Source organism: Rhodnius prolixus, unplaced genomic scaffold (genome assembly GCF_049639745.1).
Source record: "Rhodnius prolixus isolate KJV_2025 unplaced genomic scaffold, Rpr scaffold_14, whole genome shotgun sequence".
Taxonomy (NCBI): domain Eukaryota; kingdom Metazoa; phylum Arthropoda; class Insecta; order Hemiptera; family Reduviidae; genus Rhodnius; species Rhodnius prolixus.
In genome coordinates, this window is record NW_027411594.1 from 6,074,855 (window position 1) to 6,096,686 (window position 21,832).

The window sequence follows — 21,832 nt, forward strand, 5'->3', positions numbered from 1 at the left end:
GCTCGAGTCGAAGCTCGACACTCGGTTGAGCCTTCAGCTCGAACCTCAACTGAACAACACTACAATAAGGTCTCGTGAACCACCCCAATTCCTATTCCTCACCAAGCGGACTATACCCGGTAACCCAAAGAAGAAGAAGAAGAAGAAGAAAGAAAAAAGTGATGCTGTTGAACTTCCAAAGAATTGATTAATTTCAGCTGGTTTTTCTTGCGATTACATCCGTTTTACCACCGTTCTGTCAATACCACCAGTAGTCCATCTGTGACGATGTAGTTCCCTGTAAAATAGACATTAAAGATGTTCAAAAATTCTAATGAAAGTTTCGCGTTCAATTGAACCAATAAAGCTTCATGAACCTTTTGGGATCCTTGCAGGAGCCCTTCTGGTTATCCTTCAGAATTTCTGGAAGGTCATGGTAGAATAAATTCAAATACACTGTCTAGGTGGAAAAAATAAACTAAAATCTCCCATGTTTAACATATTTATTTTAAAAAAAATTAATATAAAAATATTTACATCATTAATTTACATAATATATCACAAAGTGCAACCTCTTTGCACTGTTTATTTGCTCTTCTATTTTTTAAAATTCTTTAAACAAAAATTTAATTGTAGTTTCCAAAACAAAGAAACTTTTTAAAAAGTTATTTACTAAAATTTTTCTTTTACAAACCTAAATGCTTTTAAAACTGTATCTAATGGAATATTTATCTGCTATTTGTCGCTATCGGAACCTACTTTAAGGGAGAGTAGAAATGAATCTAATAGTACTAGAGCTAGTTTTTAATATCTATTCTTTTCTTTGGACAAAACGGAAAAGGGCTCCTACCAGGGCTTATCCAATAAACTAATAATGTTCACAATTGTGTCGTGGCAATTTTTAAAGCCGGAAACGCCTGCCGAAGAATAGCTAATCATGCTACTTTAATTTCTCTTACGACTCATAAAAAATTACTTACGTAGATTAAGTTAGATTTTTCGAAACCAAATTTTCTATTGGAAAGAGATGTCACAAAATGATTCGGGTTACGAACTTCGCGAAGCAGTGGTTGCATTCTAGTTTTTTTTTTTTTTCTTAAAAATATTGAATTTGTGGGAACTTCCGGTTCAAAAAAATAAAATAAATAAATGAATGAACAGGCCTTTTTAAGCTTTCCTGTAAAGCATTCCTACAGTTTCGCAAATAAAAATCGAAGAAAAATATTGCTGAAATTCCAAATTACGATATAGCAAAATTAGTTGACCGGAAATTCTCGAGAGTCCAGATTTTCTTCTTTTTTTTTTACGTTCTTTAGAAAGCGGATGTAACCATCGGTTGCAATTTAGAGGATTTTAGAATCCTACGTAAACAATGTATTTTTATTTTTTTTTATTTTAATATTTCTATCATTTATTCATTTGAGGTGTTGGGGGGGGACTAAACGTTTAAAGTTTATTTTTATCATTTATGATTTAATGATTTCAGTAAAAGATAGTTACAGAATTTTTTAGAATTATAACCTGCTCTTTTATAACCTACTCAGGGTGATGATTGGTAAACTAACCTTAACTTTTTATTGGAGGTTACTTTTTTCCCCACAAATACTTATTAACTAGTTTATTTTATTTTTATTTCTTTTGTAAACAAACGAAAAAATGAAACAAACAAGGACGGAAAGGGGGAGGATGGACCGGTGATCAAGAGGGGGGGATTGTCACAGTTTTTCTTTAGAATTGATAACTACTATTATACAAGGCTGTCTGTAGTAATTTCCTTCTATAGTCGGCCAGATGGCATTGCAAAGCCCTTACGGCTGGATGGTGCACTGGGTAGTTCTCCACTTGGGTTAAATAGCGTACCGCTTCGGCCATACATTCAGCATAACCGCTCACCATTTCAGCTACATCTTTAACAGTAATTAAATAAAGTAATTAAAAAAAAAAGTCTTTGAAAAAAAATAAATAAATAAATAAAAATACTACAAACATATACGAGGGTCGTTTGAAAAGTCCGTGCAAAGTCAAGAGATAGCACCACTGGCGCGTATCGAGGTTATGTTTAGTTAGTAGCATCTCTTGGAAGAACACACACCAAGTTTCAGCCAGATCGGTCTATTTCTTTGTGTTTGGCATTCGTTTGAATCGAGGAAGTCGAGTGATTTTCAAAAAATGGACGAAAAAGAATTTCGTGTGTTGATTAAACGCTACTTTATGAAAGGCAAAACGCCTCAGGAGACTAAAGAGAAGCTTGATAAACATTATGGTGACTCTGCACCTTCGATTAGAACAGTTTATAAGTGGTTTCAAAATTTTCGGAGTGGCCATATGGGCACAAGTGACGCTGAACGTTCTGGACGCCCTGTTGAGGTTACTACTCCAGAAATCATTGATAAAATCCATGATATGGTGTTGGATGACAGAAGAGTGAAGGTGCGTGAGATTGCTAGTGCTGTGGGCATCTCGAATGAACGGGTACATAATATTTTGCATCAACATTTGGACATGACAAAGCTATCCGCAAGATGGGTGCCGCGATTGCTCACGCTTGACCAAAAACGAAATCGTGTGAAGTGTTGCAAGGACGGTTTGCAGCTGTTCCAGAAGAATCCGCAGGACTTTAAGCGTCGTTTCGTCACTGTGGATGAAACATGGATACATCACTACACTCCTGAGACCAAAGAACAATCTAAACAATGGGTTACCAAGGGGGAATCTGCGCCAAAAAAGGCGAAGACCGTTCCTTCGGCCGGAAAGATTATGGCGACTGTCTTTTGGGATTCGCAAGGAATAATCCTCATCGACTACCTGGAAAAGGTTGATTGTGATTGCAGAAACGAATGGCTATTTTTCAGACTTGGACAAATCCTATTATTCGGAAGGGATCAACAAACTAGAGCAGCGTTGGACGAAGTGTATAAGCCTAAAAGGAGACTATGTTGAAAAATAAAAAAGGTTTACCTCAAAAAATTAAGTAGTTTTTATTTTTGCACGGACTTTTCAAACGACCCTCGTAAAATCTATTCAATAAAATGGTTCTATTGATAATGGCGTCAATTATTTATTAATGTAGGTATCAGGTGGCGCCTTAAATAATGTGGCGCTTAAGAGAAACAAAATCTATCTTCTCCTCTCCTGAAACTGGCTTTAATCGATTTTTTTTTTTTTTTAATTTTTTCAATTATAGACCTCCAAAGAGAATCTTTAGAGAAATTGATTTTTTGGAGAGATCCTCATGAAAAATCAATTCAATACAGTGGCACTTTCGGTTGGTTGATGATTTTATCAGAAAGCCGCACATCCCAAGATTCACGTAATCCAAATTTCAAATTTGAAAAACTCAAAAAACGTTTTCGTTTTTTTTAAATTGTGGTGAACACAAAATTGTTTGATCGTCAATTAAAATCCGGCACTCCATAGGTGGCCTACGGTCTGATCAGGAATACTGTGGTCGGTAAAAGAGAGGTCAGCAAAAAAGTGAAAATGACCGTCTTCAAGACCGTCTACTCAACTCTTCTTCAGTATGGGGCAGAATCGTGGACTATGCCGGGCTACAGCTGCCGAAATGAGATTTCTCCCGCCGGGTCGAAGGGAAAACTAAGCGTGATAAAAAATTAGAAATGAAACAATAAGGAACAGCTTAGAGGTATAAACCTTCGTAACCAAGTTGGAGAATCGGCAATTGGGAGTGGTTTGGCCACGTCTGCAGGGAGAAGAGAAGAGGAGAAGATTAGGTGCTTGATGGAGGCCAAATGAGAAGGCTGTAGACCAAGATTGGGCTATTTGGATTACATCGGGCGATTGGCACAAAAGCGAGGTCAGACAAGGTCTTCTATCCAAGAATTGGCAAACAACAGCGAAGAGTACATCCGTTTGTTAAGGGCCTAAGTTATCTAAAGCTCGACGCTGGAAGGCATAAGAGCATTAGACAAAGAAGAAGAAGTGAACACAAAATTGTTTGATAGTCAAATAAAATCACTCATCCGGTTTTTCCTGATGTCTTATCCTTTAAATTAAGAAGTCTGGCACTTAATAGGTGGCAAAAAAAAAACAGTACTGAAAGAGCGTTTTAAAAGGAAACTTAAAGCTCTCCCACAACAGGAAATCAATTTTCAAAGAAAAAGATTTCTAATAGAAAGTTGATTAACTTTATGAGAGCTTTTAATATATTTAATTCGACTAGTATTAATTTAATAAAATATATTAAATACCTTAAAAAAATATCCTCTTTATATGAGATCGGGTTATAAAGCGATTAGGTTTTAATAAATGCTGTAATAGTGATAAATTGTTAGATAAATCATTTTAGATTATTCCCCCCCCCCCAGCTATAAAATATTCACAGCTTTGTAATATTTTAATTAAAAAGGAAGAATAAGCGCCACAGGATGACGGGGGGGCTGTGGCCCCCACACCTCTCCTCATCGTAATTAAAGCATAAATTAAAAAACAACAGCGCGCTCTCTGCTGCTGCTGGAAAATTTAACCTTTACTTTTATTATTTGTAATTAAATACTGAAGAATTTCCTTTTCACTCTCCTTTGTATTATTTGTATAAAAAGAAAAAAGAAAGAAATATTACCCGTTATTTTTTTCTTATTCGTTTAAATTAATTACGTAATAAAAAGAACATAAAAGTATCTTTCTTTTTAATTGCTTTCTACAACATAAACTTTCTAGCAGAATTTTACTTATGTTATTTACATTTCATAAAGGTTTTGTTGTATAGCATAACCGAGCCCCTAGTTAACTCTTATTGTAACTTCATACTAAGCTATTGTTTATTGGGTCTCTAAATGATTTTGTTGAAAACATTTATTCTTTACTTTGTCTTAACGCTATTAAAGTGGAAGTATACCATATTAAATTTTTAATGTTGTGTTTTTAAGATAAATTGAAGTTTTTAGTTTACGTAATATTACATTTTCTTGAAAAATAAATTGTGTTTAAAAGGAATTTTAGTACAATATTATATTCTATTGTAAGGAAAAGATATAAGGGCTGTGCACTAAAGCCCATCTACCATTAATTTTCTCCGAAGAAAAAGTGGTAGGCTTATAAGGGACGTCAAAGTTCAAGCGGAAGTGGGATGTAGTTGTGCGAGTATAATACAATCAGATTTTAAAAATTTGTACTATATTATCAAAGAAAAGCTGTAAAGATGTTCTTCCGGTTATATTTAATGCTCGTAAATATTATTTTTTTAAAAAAATAATGCAAGACAGTAAAGCGGGCACATCCTCCTGCAAGTTGATGACGTAGTTGAGTTTTGAGACTACACACATTGACTGATTGACAGATTACACACACACTCACATTCCAATTTTTTTTTTTTTTTTTTGAAAAACATTTTTTTCTGTTATTCAATGGACCACCTCCAAAAAAATTGAAAATCTGAAAAATCTTTTTCTTCTGTTTTTAAGATGAAGAACGGATTCATCTCACCAATAGATAGATACCAGAGAAGTTTGTCAACATCTTTCGAGTAGAGAAGCTTAAGGATATTAACCATTTGAATATCTCTTCCACTTCTGGGCCATTCCCAGCGTCTACTATCTCTCACCTGCCTGCACATTCTGCACATCTGGCGGACCGGACTGTGTTTATTAAGGTGGTGGTAATCCTGTACAGTTTTTATTTACACTCTCTTTTTCAAAGTTGTAGCCAGAGGTTTATTGGTGGTCATGTGATCACTAGAGAAATGAAATTGTTCACTTTTCCTTACTCTGTTTAGCAAGAGAAGGCATTACAATTGGGCAGATTTTCTATTTTGAAATTTCTGCCGGAAATATCCGTTTTGTGTCGTCCCCCTGATTTTTTAAAAAAAAAGATTAGTGGGGTGAGCCTACATTTGCGGCATCCCTACGCAATCTACAAGAAATGTTAAGGACGAAGAAACGCCGGAATAAAGATTACACAGAAGATAAATTTGATTTCAGAGTATGATTTTTCCCATTTCCGGTCCTAGCCTGGATAATGTATTGTCGTATTAAGATAAGAAATGTGTGTTAATTCGTATTAGAGTAGGTTAGCTATCTGCCTCCGTTCTTGAACTTCACCCTCGAATCTACTAGAATCCTCCGTACATACAACTTCATCTTACCTCAGTTAGAATAGATCAATCTCCTTAAAACGAGTGTATCTCTCTTCTTGAGGATAGATGGGGAATGGTGGGGTTGTAAATATTGGTTAACTAACATGTTGGCTAGTCCATTTGTCAGTACTAGATCTCCAAGACAGCATGAATCCGTCCAGGATTCTGCACGATAAAACCTCCATTTTTTGCCCTTTAAGGAATCAACAGTTCAAGACAAGATTAAGAGGAAATCTCTGTAGGAACCCTGTCTAAGAATGTTTAAAAAAAAACCGTAAATTATCGCACTTCCGTTAATCGATTTCATTAAACGCTACTTTTAACGAAACTTTTTATTCTATTAATGCTTTTAATTTTTTGGTTTTTGTTTTAACTGCAGTTTAACTGTTTTTATTCAAACTGCAGTTTAGATAAGAATTGTTTCTTGTCAAATTCGTTAAGACAAATATCCGTTTTGAAGTCATCTGAGTGCAAAAAGTGTGCGTTTTCGATAAGTGACTTTTGACTATATCAGTTTAAAAATAATTAGATAATTAGATTTATTAGATAATTTAAAACATGCACTTGTATTATATATAGATTAAAAAAAATTAAAAGTTTGAATGGTGCAGGTGTCTCTCGCTCATTTTGAGGGGGGAAATATCTTATCAGCTGTGTGGAACACCATCTGCTCCTCACAGAGAAAATTTTTTTTTAAAAAAAATTAATTTTTGTCATTTTATAACAATAATTTATTTACTTAACATTTATTTCCCATGTTTTTTTTGTAAAATATAATTAATTGAATTTAATAACTGCTTACCTTCAACATCTGTCGGTATCAGTACATCCAAGTTGTCTTCTATGGTTGCCTTTAAAAAAAAAGAAAGCGAAATTGGTAAATAGTTTTTTAGTTTTTTTGTTAAAAACCAAAAACATTATTGTTAAAAATAAATAATTCGTACTTCTGCATCAGAAATATTGCTGTCATCAATTAAACACTGAGTAATTCTTTCTTGCATTTTAGATTTTATTTTAATTTAAAAAATATTTAGTATTAATTGTATTATAAACACTTGAAGAAAAGTTTCTTTGCGTTTAAAGTCTAAAGAAAACACGAAACCGTAAAAAAAAAAAAAATAATTGGGGCACAACTCTTTCTTACTTCACTTTAAGAGTACTTCTCCACGGGACCATCCGATGGAGAATGGATCCTGGCGTTTGACCAGTTGAATTTACACCTGACTTGGCTCCAAATCACACCTGCTACAACTCCAGCGCTCCAGCCGGCCCGACAATGTAACTAGGGAAGGCCCCCTATTCTATTCTTTTTTTGTTCAAACCCTCTTGGAATATTTGCCTCTAAAAATATAACCGACTCCAGAGATAGATGGTTGAGTTTGTGGAAGGGACTTTACGAAAAGCTCTTTTAATTATTTTTGTTTTTTTTTAGTTTTGTGACTTCTTTTCTAAAAAGTTTGTCTTTTGAATTTCATTTTTTTTTAGTGTATACTAGTATTTTAAGGAATAATTAATTCTTAAATAGTTAACGTAGAAAAATAGAATTTATTTTACTACTATTAAAATTTATTTACAATTTCAAAATAAATAAAAATATGATTAATTATAAGAAACTAAGAAATTTATTGATATGGAAGTGCAAAACAAAAAACGTGGGCAGTAGTCAGTTGCCCACAGCAACCAGAATGGCCGATCTAAATGGTGAGTTCCAGCTTTTTAAAGTAACTATTTTATTAAAATATGAAAATATATTTTTTTGTTAAATTTCAATTTTTTAAAAACAATACGAAAAACAAATTTAGAATTCAAAAAATAAAAACTATAATATTATTGTGTTGGTTAAAATACGAAATGTTTTGTAAACAGGTGTTTTTTTTTTCTGTTCTCTCTCTTTTGGTTATAACCTTGGCTTACTTCGACACAAAATTTGTTTTTCAATTATTAAACGTTTTATTAGTATTTCTTAAATTATTGAGTACAGTTTATGATAATGGTATTCTGTTTAAAAAAAAGTAATAGTAAAACATGTATTTTACCAGTAGTCAAAGAACAGTCTAAAGTCTGAATGTTTTCAAACATTCAAAGTTTAAAACAATATTATGTATCTATAATGTTTTATTTATGAAAATGTTAAACTCAAAACTAGTGTTCAATAATTTACTTTGTTTTTGTTTTTTTTTTTAACAATTGGTAATAGTTTTTGTTTTACCTTATTTTCTTTTTTGAAACGAACACTATCATTGTACGGGAGGAGTTGTTTCCAAAAGTAAACAATAACACCAAACTTGAACAATACATTGCACAATAGTTTTATTTTCGAAATTTTCAATTAAATAAATAAATTGAAATTCCATAAACAGTTTTTGTAAAAAGGATATACGGTTTTTAAAAAAAGAAAAAGTCTAGTTCAAAAAAAAAAGAAGATAAATATGACAATATATATTTTTGTTTACCCTGTAAACACGGAAAATTTAAATTTGGATCATATGTGTTACTTATTTTTTTTAAAACTTACCACTATTTTGATTCTTTTTTTTTAAAGTTCTTTAAAGTTGTAGTTTAATTTATAAAAACTTAAGAATATTCAGACAAAGCAAATTTATGATCACTTTTCACTTGTATACTATTTAAAAAAACAAAATAGGGAAATGCTTTTTTCATGTTCTATTTATTTTATTAAACAATAACGATTTATCTTGTTTATTTATCAATATCGATGTAGCATCAAACGAAATAAATTTATAAAAGGGAATGATTTCTGTAAAGACTGCAAAAAAAAGAAGCAGAAGATGTGCCAGAATTAAAGGTTTTATTTATCAAATTATTTACATTTAATTTTGGTTATATTTGTAGTGTATAGGTGATTTATATTTTACTTTATCACGTTTGTATTCTCTCCCCTGTTTTGAACCTTTATTAATGGAAGAAGATAGCTTGGCATTTTGTCAAGTAGTAACTGTTAGAATGCGTTGAGACTACTTTGAACCCAATTATAGCCACTTCTAGCTGTTAGAAGTACATATTTTCTTAACTGAATACTTAATGCATTTCTAATTTTTTTTTTTTTCTTTTCTGTTCCAAAATTGTTGCAGATGGTGCAGAAAAAGAGCCAATACTGTTCGCATGTGGCTCCTGTAATCGTACATTCTTACCAGAGGCACTAGCCAAACATTCGAAAGTATGTGAGAAGATTTTAATGAAAAAACGTAAAACCTTTGATTCTTCCAAACAAAGACTACAAGGTACAGAACTTGAAGCGTATGCAACTTTAGCACCAGTAAAAACGCCAAAAAAAAAGGATGATCCAGTTATTAGGACTAAAACTAGTCCAAGCAAATGGAAGGAAAAACAATCAGACGTGGTTAAGACAATACAAGCGGCAAAAAAGTCTTTAAGTACAACACCAAGTGCAGTGGTTACAGCTAAACCATCTGATCATCAGAAATGTCCATTTTGTGAAAGATATTTTGGTCCTAAAGCGTATGGAAGACATGTTGATTGGTGTAAAGGACAACAGCTCAAATTCAAACACACTAATATCAACATTGAGGCTAGAGAACGATTACAAGTTAGAACTGGAGTAAGTCAATTTAATTATTTATATTTTCAATCATGTTTAGATGTAGTCAAGCTGTCCTAAATCCAGTCTTCCATCGGACCTTGTCCTAAACTATCCTTTTCATCCTTGCAAGGGATTCCCCTCATATCTAATCCCAGTCTTTTATGGTATTTCTTAACTTATCTCGTATCTTCAATTACTGCTTTTGCATTCCTTTCTTAAAATATGACATTTTGTCATTCCACTTACTCAAGAAAATAGTAAACGAAAGAAAAGGCTTGTGCATTCTATTGCATTTAGAGCGGTGAACCCCCCAACTATTCCAATGCCCATTCAGTTTCACTTGGACATTCTTTATTTTTTGTCTTTTACATTTTATTCTCTTTGAGCTGGAAGTTGTTTACACTTGTTATTTATTAAGGGACTTATAAGGTTAAGTTCGAAAAGATTGAAATTTGAGAGATTAAAAACGAAAACTTGATAATTATTTAAGTTTTCCTTTACATTGAGGTTATGCCTTTAGCCTCCCTGTTCTTACAAGGGGCCAATGGCTGGGAACATTGAGATGTACCAGGATCGGGATGCAGAGCCATCAAATCTCTGCCATGAACTTTTCTGTGCAGTATAGTTCCCTTAATCTGAGAGCAGTTTTCAGAATATCTGGTGGAGTTTTGGTAAGGGAAATAGTAAGTGGGAGGGCTTCTCTCTCTTCCCAGAACTTTCCTGGAGAACTTAGCTTTTACTAGGAGTCGAAGAATTCTACCCAGGATTCTTCCAGATGATGTTGGATTGTAACATGTAATTCTTCATTTTCAAAACAGCTTTTCTCTAATATCGTGGATTTGATCTATTTTCCAGTATCGAGCACCATTACCAAATAAAGTATTAACAAGAGATAAGTACCAACCTGGAGGGCCTCGCAGCCGAGATCCAAGTCTTACCAAAGGTAAACTTCAGTTTAAGATTACTAGATAAGTTTTGGAACTCTTAGTGGTTTTAAATTAGAATCTTAAACACTACGTATGCTTTGAAATCAAGAAGGATGGAAGTGTAGAGAACGTTTTAATTTGTCCTTTCAAACATTATACAATCGATTTTTTGAGGGATGAGACAAAACTATATCGAATTTTCGGTTGCATTGCCTATTATTGGTAAAAAAAAACTAGCCGCCTTTTACAAAAGGTCAAAAGTGCTTATGTCTTAATATATATATTTTTTGCAGATTTTTGTTTTGCTTTTTCATTTTATTTAAAGTTAGTTTTATTATTTTTCAGCTGATTCTGCAAAATCAAAAGTAAGTGAACCAATTAGTAGGTCGCAGACGTTTAATTTATCTAGAACACCAGTTGGAGGACAGGCCATTGAAAGGTTATATACTTGTATTTTATTGTATATATATATATAATAATTTATCCAAATTATTGCTAATAAGCAAAATTCTGTTTTGCAGCAGAATAAATCAAACACCCAATTTGAATTTAACGTCACCATTGACAACGAAGAGAAAAATTAAGGTTGAGAACGAAACAATTTCAACGCCGATGAAGAGTGTTGTATTACCGCTTGCAAAATCGAATTCTTTAGAGAAAAGGTAACGTAATATTTTCGAACTTCACAAATTATACTTTTTTACAAATTAAGATGCTTTAAAAGGTTCGCAAAGGCAAAAAACAAAAACGTTTCAAGTAAAAAAAAAAAAAATATGTAATTTTTATTTGTTCATCGCGTTTCATAGTGCTTTTGGTTATCTTTCCAAAGGCTTCTGATGGTGCCCATCTTATCCGCATACTGTTTGAGCAAATAAACTTGAAGAAGTGCCCGAACTAAGGCGGCACAGAGCCTTTGTTGTAGTTTGTGAACAATTAACGCTGGACTTTATTTAATTCAGTAGTAGTGGAAAAAGAGTTTCAATTATTTGATGAAAAACTATTAAGAAAGCCATTTTCTTGTTTCAAAAAGATTTTTTTGGGTAGTTTCAGCCTTGGGGGTCTGTAGTTGCGTGATTTGGATTTAGAGATTTGAGGCATTCAAGAGTCATAGATCTTCCTAATTGGTCCTGAATCCTTTACAAATAGGTGATATCACTCTAGGTTCTGTGTTCCAGTCGTCCTGCTATAATTTGCTTCTTTGATTTTGGTTGCGTTAAGGTTAAGATGAACTGGTGTCGGTAATTCACTTGTTACATTGCTTCTAGGCATTTTCCCTTGGTTCACTGCTTATATTGGTTTTTCTGTTGAAAAAATTTCTTTCTAGTGACCGAGTTTTCCACTTCTTAATTTTTTGAAAGTATCGTACAGATCGTTTATGCTTCCTCTTCTTCACAAATTTTCCGGTTTGCTTCGGCCTACAACACCGTTTTCCTCTGTAAATCTTAAGGAGCCTCCCAATTTTCAAGGCTAAAAGGATAAAAAAAAGGCTGAGCTTTTTTAATTTTGTTTAAATAATTGCTTATTAAGAGTATCTGATAAAAAAAAAAAAAAATTTACTGCTTAAATATGTTATGACTTTAATATACGAGGTGTGTTCAAAAAGTAACGGGAATTTTCGTTTTTTGAAAAAAATATTTATTTATTCATCTACATTAATATTGTCGCCTTCAAAGTAGTCCCCTTCGCATACAATACACTTGTGCCAGCGCTTTTTCCAATCCTCGAAACACTTCTGAAACTCGATCTTTGTGATAGCTTTCAGCTCTTTCAGCGATTCGCTTTTAATGTCATCTATGCTTGTAAAACGACGGCCTTTTAATGTTCTCTTTATGTTTGGAAATAGAAAAAAGTCACATGGAGCCATGTCTGGCGAATATGGAGGCTGGGGCATCGTTAAAGTTTTGTTTTTGGCCAAAAATTCACGAACAAGCAATGAAGTGTGAGCAGGTGCATTATCGTGGTGCAAAATCCATGAATTGTTTTGCCACAAATCCGGGCGTTTTTTTCGGATTGCTTCACGCAAACGGCGTTGAACTTGTAGGTAGTACTCCTTATTGATTGTTTGACCTTGTGGCAAGAATTCATGATGCACTATGCCATTAAAATCGAAGAACACAGTGAGCATAACCTTCACATTCGACCGCACTTGTCGAGCCTTTTTCGGTCTTGGCGATCCAGAATGCCTCCACTGGGACGATTGAGCCTTAGTTTCGACATCATATCCGTAAACCCATGTTTCGTCACCTGTTATAACACGTTTCAGTAGATCCGCATCGTTGTCGACTTCATTGAGTGACTCTTGAGCAACTTCCATTCTCCGCTGTTTTTGTTCGAAATTCAACAATTTTGGAACAAATTTTGCTGCCACACGTTTCATACCCAAAACATCCGAAAAAATTTCATGGCATGAGCCAATTGATATGGCAACATCATCAGCGACTTCTCTGATTGTGATTCGGCGATCGTTCATAACCATTTCTTTCACTTTTTTCACGTTTTCATCGGTTGTTGATGTGCTTGGACGTCCAGGTCGTTCGTCATCTTCAACGTTTTCGCGGCCATCTTGGAAACGCTTATACCACTCGTAAATCCTTGTTTTACTCATAGCAGACTCACCATAAGCCTTTATTAACATTTCACACACTTTATTTCATTTTTTACGCAAAATTTAATACAAATTCTTTGATCCATTTTTTTTAACAAACAAAAATCGCCAAGCTCGAAAAACACGTCTAACCTTAACGGCTGCCACTTAAGAAGTAAACAATGAATATTACTGAAAATTTTATCGTACTTCAGGGGCATGTGTACCAACATAATAAAAAAAAAAAATTTACAATCAGACTCTCCAAACCCGCGAAATTTAAAAATTCCCGTTACTTTTTGAACACACCTCGTACACATTAATAGGGTCCCCAGAGTAATAAAGAGAGCGAAAAACCTTAAAAATTATTTTCAAATCGACTCTAGCCACATCATCACCAAACACGGTTTCATAGGCGAAATTGAAGCCTAAAAATTTACCACGTAATATCACGTAACCAGAGAAACCAAAGTCATATGACATCTGAAATAGTAAAACAGCATAAGAAAACTTCTTGCAAAGTAAATTATTCGATAAACGGATTTAAAGAATAAACAAACAAAAAAAAAAAATGATCAATTTTTATTTAATTTGGACAAAAGTTGGTTGGTTCATGCAGGATCTTGAGCTTCTTTGTGGACCAGTTAATGTGGTTGTATCCAGAAAGTGTTTCGAGTCGTTGCACAAATGCCCTTGTAATATCTTTAATCATGTGTATTTTGAAAAATTTAATTAGTACATTATATGAGTTTCTATTTTTAATAAAATTTGAAGAATTTGTGTGGTAACATTTTTTTTTAAAAAAAAATCTTTTGAAGAACAAAATTCTAAATGACTACATAACTATGTGTTCTTTTTTGGACGATTCAGAATTAAAAAGTGTTAAATATCCTCGTTATTTAAGAAAAAAGCAAAAACTGAAATTAAAACTTAATGATGTTAGTGTAAATAATCAATCACCAGATTTAAAAGTTTTACCATATGTCCCAGATGTTCGTTTAGATGTATTATCAATGTCAAATAATCAAGGAAATAAAGGTAGGCTTGTAAATATAAATAAAAGTGATAATAAAAGTAATAACAGTAATGTTTTTAAAAAAAAAGATAATAAAATTATTTATCGTTTGCCAACACCTAATGACATACTTAGAAGTAAAAATGTTAATGTGCCAAAGGTGAAAAAAATTGATAGAAATGTTTTGAAAAGAATTAATAATAGGCATGTTTTGAAAAATGAAAATTCTCAAGTAAACAAAGATAGTCCAATGAATAGAAATGAAAAAACTGAAGTAAACCCTAGCATAGCTATAACTTCTCATCAAAATGCAGTAAATAAATCAGCAACTAATAAGTTATATGAAAGTTTAAAAACAAATAAATCAATTTTTCCACCATCTACTAGCAATATTGACCATGAAATCGACAGTGCCTGGGCTAAATTCAAAGAAGATGAATCATGGAATGTTAAGATGAAAGAAATGGTAACCAAACAGATTAGTATAGATTCTAAAAGATTAAAAAATAATGCTAAAAAAGTGGTTTCTTTGAATGATATTGAAGATTCTATTGAACATGTTGAAGAAATATTTGAGATGAAGCTGGTAGATGAAACGAGCATTGTGGTACCTGCTTCATTTTCCAGTAACAGATATGGAAATGATCATTCAAATATTATCTATATGAATACTATTGTTGAAACTAACAAAGAAACTAATGATTCAGATGTAAGTCAAGAAAACATTAGCAGTATGAAAATTGCATCACAAATCGATGAATATGATAAATCAAGTAATGAAACTTTTATTGTTTCCATTGATCATTTAAATGAAGAATCAAATCTTGAATCACCAACTTTAACGTACAGTTTAAAACAAAATCACAGTTTTATTGAAGATTTTACTTTACAGACAAGAACTGAAGAAGAAGATGATGCTGTACTTAAAAGTTCAACTAACAAAGAAGAAGTAACTTATACTTCAGATTCACCCTCTTCTAATCACCTTTCTGACCATATTTTGGATGAAAAATCAGATAGAGATAATGATGATTTTAGTGAAAACCATACTTTTATGAACGAAGATTTGTTTGTAGATATTTTTAAGCCAACTAATACTGAAAAAGTAAACGATATAATTAACGATTTCCTTGACTCCGTTACAAAAACTAAATCACAACTGATTCAAGATTATATGTCAGATAAAAGATACAATGCTGAACACAAAGAAAATAATTATAATCAAAATGTATTACAAACAAGTAATTGGATTTTAAATACTTCAAGCGCTACAAAACTACCATGTGAGTCATTGGAAACAACTTTTTTGGAAATTATGAATGATGTGGAAGGTATCTATGAAAATATACAAAGCTGTGGTGATTATAATGATAGTCAATTTTCTCCTTGGACATATTTAGATAGTACAAACATAGATGAAGATTACGCAGCCTTTGTAACCAACAATAATTTTCACGAAAAAAGCAATAGATTTAACAGTAATAAAATCATAGAGCTATCTGATTCAGAATATGAGAGACAAATCGAAGAAAGCAATTATATTGTTAGAAATACTAACAAAGGATCATTAAGTGTCATTCATAAAAAAGAATTAAATCAATATAAAATCATTTATAATGGAAGATCAACAGTTTATACAATATTTAATTATTTACATTCATTCCTATTCTGTGTTCCATTGTTTCTAACAATGAACATATCATTAAATGCAGTGTCAACTATTTGTAACTTCTCCAGAGAAAGTGACCGAAATAAAAGGAAAAGGAATCAAACTACGACAAATACAAATTTTGGGAAAAAGTTCATATTATTACCGCTTAGGAAATTTTCCCAAATAAGTGCTGAATGTGAGATGAAAACTGAATTAGATAAAACTCATTCAGTCATCAGGTCTTCTGAGAATCTAATATTTAAAGAATCACACAGTAATCATGCTATCAATATTGAATATTCATTAGAACAGTCCTCAAATCTTGTACCAAATAGTGATGATCAACTTTACTTAAACTTGCATCCATTAAATACTGAAGAAGATAACACACTGACAACAAGAATCGAAGACGTTATAGCTAAGCAAGAGGATTCAAAGTCTGACAGTTTCTCTTTAGATACACCTGAGTATTATTTTGAAAAAGAAAATGGCAGCCCACATAAAAATATTGACAAATATTGTAGTTTCTATCTGAGACCCAGAAATGATTCTTCTATGGAGCATTTTCTCTCTTCTGACAATGAATACAACAGTACTGATCATGTTTGTGATAATAGTTCAGATGAGTCAATTTGGGGCGATAACGAGAGTAAATATTTCGCTAGTTGTAGCAGTGCAGCATACAGTGATGTTGATTATAATCCTGAGAGATATTTTAATTATTATTATCCAATTACTTATTCAACAGATAAAGATAATTTCACCGTGCATAAGAAAAAAATTGAATATTATGAAAAAATTGAATATAAAAAAGATCCTTTAGATTATCAAACTGTAAAAACAAATTTTGCAAAACTACCATTATTGAACAATCAATATGACAGTAATAAAGAATACAAGAGAAATTGGAATTCTCCTCCGTATTCATCAAAATGGATCGAAAATAGAACACCCATCGGTAGAGTACCAAAGAAGAACAGAACATCCAAACCAAAAGCCTTTGAGAAATTGCCACCACTAGTGTCCAGGATAATAAAACAGTCTACAAGGTTTGTTTATAAAGAAAATTTAAATTTAATTAATACTATCTTAACTAAATACAAGTTTTCGGATACTATAATGAATTCTACAGTAGCAATAATGGTTAAAATTGATTATTCATTAATTCAGTAAAGGCACAATATAATTTTTTTTTTTTTAATTTTGTTTTCTTACTTCTGGGGGAAATGTTGATCTTCACCAGGATCGTATTCGAAGTTCTTAAGTCGAGATTAAGGATTAGCTAGTGTTAGTTCATGTAAATCTTCGTATCAAGATAGGTATTCCAACTCCAGCTTTCAATTCTCAAATTGCCACGATACTTCCTTAAAATAAATAAAATGTTATTTAGTTAGCACGAAATCATCCAGCTGCTGCGTTATTCTACTTTCTTCAAAACCGTTATTGTCGTTCATAGGAAAAAGTGGATTTGCCTTGGACTGTGATTGTGAAGTTTCAGACACTCAGCCTAAATTCCTCCTAAACTAATTGGATGAAATCTTGACGCTAACTAGTCGATGTCGCCGAAGTATCTCGAGGACTGGTTCTCAACGAAGACAATGTCGCCCATTACAAGATAATTGCTGGGGAAACTACTAGGGGAAATTGAGTTTGAAATTGAATTTGAGCTATTGTATTTGCAGTGTTTTCTGTATGGATAGATTGATTACTGTCCAGGGTACACTGAAAAATTGTCAGGTGACGAAAATTTGTGGTCAATTTTGTTAAAAAAAAGAAAACGCAGTGATAATTAATTTTCTTCATAATTTTCATTCGATTACTATTGTTTTTTTTCAGTTTTATTAGTTGTTTTTGATAAAAAAATTGAAGTTCGTCATTTCATTGCAGTGTTAGTTTAGTTTAAGCCACAGCTATCAAAATATGAATTCGGAAAGGGATTATCTGAGTCTATTAATGTGCACTGGACTCAGCGGATATCCCGGTTTCTAGAGATCTGCCTGCCCTTAGGTTTTTCTTTACTTCCTAGGGCCTCTTGCAGCTCGCTGCCGCCCGGTGATTGGCAGTGTTTTCTGTATCGATAGATTATTGTCCAGGGTACACTGAAAGATTGTCCGAAATTTTGATATGTTTCCGTCACAAACTACTAATCTCTGTTCATGGCGTTCAAAACCAGTTAGTAATACTAAAACATGTACGCCACGATGGATAAAATCAGCGAAATTTTTGTTTTTCCATGCTTTTGTTTTTCTCCTTCGTTAGACCAGTGTTCGCCGTTTCCATGGAAATGCTAGACTTGTAGCTATCACGATTATAATTTCCTTCTGTAGATTTATTTTTTATACATCTTAAGATCAAATAAAGTTAATTTAAATTAATTTTTTTTTTTTTGTTTTATTAATATTCTAGAATTTTTCCTCAAGTCGTTCGACATGTTATAGCTACTGTGCTTCCAAAAAAAATTACTTTAGCGTGAGTGATTTATAACAACCTAGCACTTAAAAATTGAAAAGAAAAAACACTTACCAGTTAGCACTTAATTCTCTTTTGCACAAGTGTTCAAGTATTTTTTTTCTTCTAATTTTTTCCGTAGTATTTCCACTCACATTTCTTTTTTTGAACCAATGTTTTGGGTTGTTAATTGCGTCTTCCAAATAAACACTTTTTTGTACTCAGTGGACTTCGAAATTTTATTTCTAGTCTTTTTTTTTGGTGACTAGCGCAGAAATGCCTCTTACTAGGCATAAAAACTACACACTATTAAGTGTAGAAAAAATTAAAAAAAAGAAAATCTGGGAATCAATATTGCGAAACACATTATTCTAGAAAGAAAGGGATTATTAACGAAATCGATCGCTGTGCAACTTATTTCGATGTAAGTTACAGACGTTTCGAAGATGCAATCTTTTTAAATAAAAAGAACAAAAGATTAATCCAAGAAACGGTAACACCACAAGAAAATATATAAGTAGAATTCAGCTAGTTATTTAGAGAGTCGCTTGCGAATCTCAAAATGTTTCTCAAGAGTATTTCCATGTAGATAAACACGCCGTCGCTTGACACTAATCAACGCCGGAACAAGTTCCCTTAGTCAATGCACTTATTGCTCACCGCTCTACACTTACACAGAATATATAGGCAGGACCACAGTATTACCAATTGATTTTTCTAGAATTGATTTGACTTGTAAAACACTTTGATATTTCAGTAATACCTGGTACGCTCTGGGTATAATTGAAGTTTCATAAGCCTTTATAATTTCTGTCCTAGAAAAATTGTATCCCGAAGCAAATAAAGACACTTTATGCACTGAATCTAGATTTCAATTTTGAAAAATTAAATAATCAGAAGTTTTTACTTTTTATTTCTATATTATTCTTATTTTATTTCATTATATAAAAATTTTTGATTGAAATTAACATTTCTTTAAAATGTTCTTTGTCTACTTTTTAACATTTCTTATTTATTTCTTTTCTTTCTTTTTTTTTTCTTTTTGTAACAGTGACATCAATAAATATGATCCTTTTGAGTCGGCCGAACAGCAAATGATGGAATTGTTTAGTGCTGATAGCCAACGAGAATCAACCAATGGAAAAAATCGTAAAAATGATAATTCCAGCACTACCATCCACAACAATAACAACGATTACAAACAATCGACCGTTTCACCGGAACAAATCACCCCCGATCTCCAAAAATCCTCTTCCACCACTCCAACAAAATCGCCCACTCCTATTTCCGCATTTGCCCTTTATACCAGAAAATCAACCCCAACTGATAATTTATCAGCGTCTGTTGATGATGATAACAATAAAAAGATTAATGATAATGAATTAGCTATTGACGGTGATAATAATCAAGCTAATGAGAACAGGCCATCTTCGCCAATTGCATTTATCAACAAACCACTTGATGAATTAGAAAAAGAATTATTATTGAATAATTTGGAATCTTGTTCAGTGGTTAGTATAGATTCAGTGGTAGATAGCAATAAAAGTGCGCCTTTGTTGTCATTAGCCGGTGGGAAATATTTACGTTCAAATAGTGATATAGTAGCGCCTAAACTTAGAAAACCCACTGGTGATGGCGTAGGTAAATCAAATTCTGCCGGAAGTGGGCGTTCGTCCAATAAATATAAATTGAACATGCAACAGATGTTATTTGGTGATAGTCCACCTCCCTCGCATGCTAGTAATAGTAATTTAAGTTTAACTGTTGACAAACCTACTTCTGAAGATATAAACGCTGCTACTGTTGGGCTTCTAGAGGAATGTGAAGCTGAATTAATGTTAGAATTGGAAAAGATGTTGACTGCTCAATCATCAACGACCATTACACCACCTTCTCCTCAGCTTCCTTCCATCCAATCTTCCTTTGCTATTTGTTCCAGTGATGATCAGCCTGAAACAATGGACAAACTCTCTGGCGATAAGAGAAGTGTCGGCAATACAACTATAGATTCTGCTTATAGTAGGTAAGTTCTGTCTATCTACCATTTAGTTTCATTATTAACTTAAAAAATTGGTTCTAAGGCCTTCTACTTACTGCCTCTGTTTTTAGTAGAGGCGGTAATAGGTGAAATACCTTTTCATTTTACTAGGTGACACCATAAAGGATACAAACGAAACCGTGAAAACAAAGTAAATTAAATTAATGACCATATTTTTATCATAAATCATCTCTTAAAACCTCTTCTATTAAATATTAAATACAACAAATTTTGGGGAAGTGTTAGAATGAGGAGTACATATAAATTTAATTTCGGTACATGTCCTGTGCCTTAGAAGCAGTGCATCATCCAATCTTTGATAACGTTTTCACTAGAAGTGTTTTAGGGGCAAATAACAATCTAGTGAGTGTCCATAAAAGGATTTTTTGTGTATTTTTCTTGAACGGTTCTTATAAAAAATAATTTATTTGCATTCGGTAAATATTGGATCCCATTATTGAATAAATGGTTGAAGGAAGTACAATTGTTTATACATTTTTACTTTGTACTATTAATACGTGTGCTTAATTAGTGAGTTTTCATACTTAAATTCACTATTTATAAGTAATTCTTTTATTTTTCTTCTTGTACTTAGCAAACCAGTCATTTAAAATATTTAGTGTTGAACGAATATTAATTGTTATTAGATAAAATTTATACATCTTTCAAATATTATATACATGAAATTTTCCACATCACTCTTCTGTAACCTAAGAGAAACCTTCTTCTACATATTGGACAAACGACGCGGGGGTTATTTACATGTGATAGTGACAAATATTTTTCTGCAATACTTCTCCTAAAAGTAAATCAGTTGCTGGAAAATAAGTAGATAACTTACTTAAAACTTACCATTTGCGACTAATATCAACTTCAAGATTACCTACCTTGCCAATTATTGAAATAATTTATCGTAAGTAAATTAAATATCAATTTAAAAAGAAAATTTAAACAATTAAAATCTGAGTTAAAAACAGATCAATTCATATTATTTTTTTTTATTCAATTATCACAGATCTAAAATCTCAAGCCAATATTCTAGATTAACCTAAGATTAATAATCTACCTAACTTTCAAGGGATGGCCTTTTCGTCTGTGTTTGGAGTTTTATCTTTTTCATTTATTGAAAGGACTAGAAGAAAGTTTCGTGTTGAACACTTAAAGGAACTGTTTTAACACCTCATTACAACAACGGCTTTGCTGATGTTGGCATTACATAAACTACTTATGTGAAAAGAAATCACAATTATTCTGGGCATAAACTTGGATCTTCATTTAATTTTTTTTTTTTTTTCATCCCACAGCTTGACACGAGTCTTATCAGAAGGTGGTGGAGGAGGAGGCTTTAGCGGTGGAGGGGGAAAAGATACATTTAAGCTTGAGCAATCCAGATTTTGCCATGAATGTGGGACACAGTATCCAGTCGCAGTGGCTAAATTTTGCTGCTATTGTGGTATGAGAAGAATAGCTATATAAATATTGATATATATACATAATTAAAAAACAAAATAATAAAATTTAAAAAAGTAAAAAAATTT

At 32.4% G+C, this 21,832-nt stretch overlaps 1 protein-coding gene and 1 long non-coding RNA gene across 13 annotated transcripts in view; one reads left to right on the plus strand and one right to left on the minus strand.

Moving 5' to 3' along the window:
• LOC141451743 (uncharacterized) overlaps window positions 1-21,832 on the plus strand; it is a 53,612-nt gene extending 31,780 nt beyond the window's left edge. For 2 of the 12 annotated variants that reach the window (XM_074123363.1, XM_074123364.1), the window contains 8 exons: window positions 5,400-5,587; window positions 9,163-9,650; window positions 10,488-10,575; window positions 10,904-10,997; window positions 11,080-11,220; window positions 18,215-18,277; window positions 19,308-20,279; window positions 21,599-21,832. In XM_074123363.1, coding sequence (XP_073979464.1) covers window positions 9,267-9,650; window positions 10,488-10,575; window positions 10,904-10,997; window positions 11,080-11,220; window positions 18,215-18,277; window positions 19,308-20,279; window positions 21,599-21,770 — 1,914 coding nt within the window. In that variant the 5' untranslated portion in view covers window positions 5,400-5,587; window positions 9,163-9,266 and the 3' untranslated portion in view covers window positions 21,771-21,832. Of the gene's footprint in view, window positions 1-5,399; window positions 5,588-7,486; window positions 7,772-8,568; window positions 8,877-9,162; window positions 9,651-10,487; window positions 10,576-10,903; window positions 10,998-11,079; window positions 11,221-13,639; window positions 16,858-18,214; window positions 18,278-19,307; window positions 20,280-21,598 lie in introns of those variants that run through there. The other 10 variants (XM_074123366.1, XM_074123367.1, XM_074123360.1 and 7 more) reach the window with 9 other exon arrangements.
• Window positions 11,116-13,601, minus strand: LOC141451770 (uncharacterized). The gene is made up of 2 exons (XR_012457100.1): window positions 13,500-13,601; window positions 11,116-12,025 (listed from the first exon to the last, which is right to left on the minus strand). It is a non-coding gene; the product is annotated as an uncharacterized lncRNA (long non-coding RNA).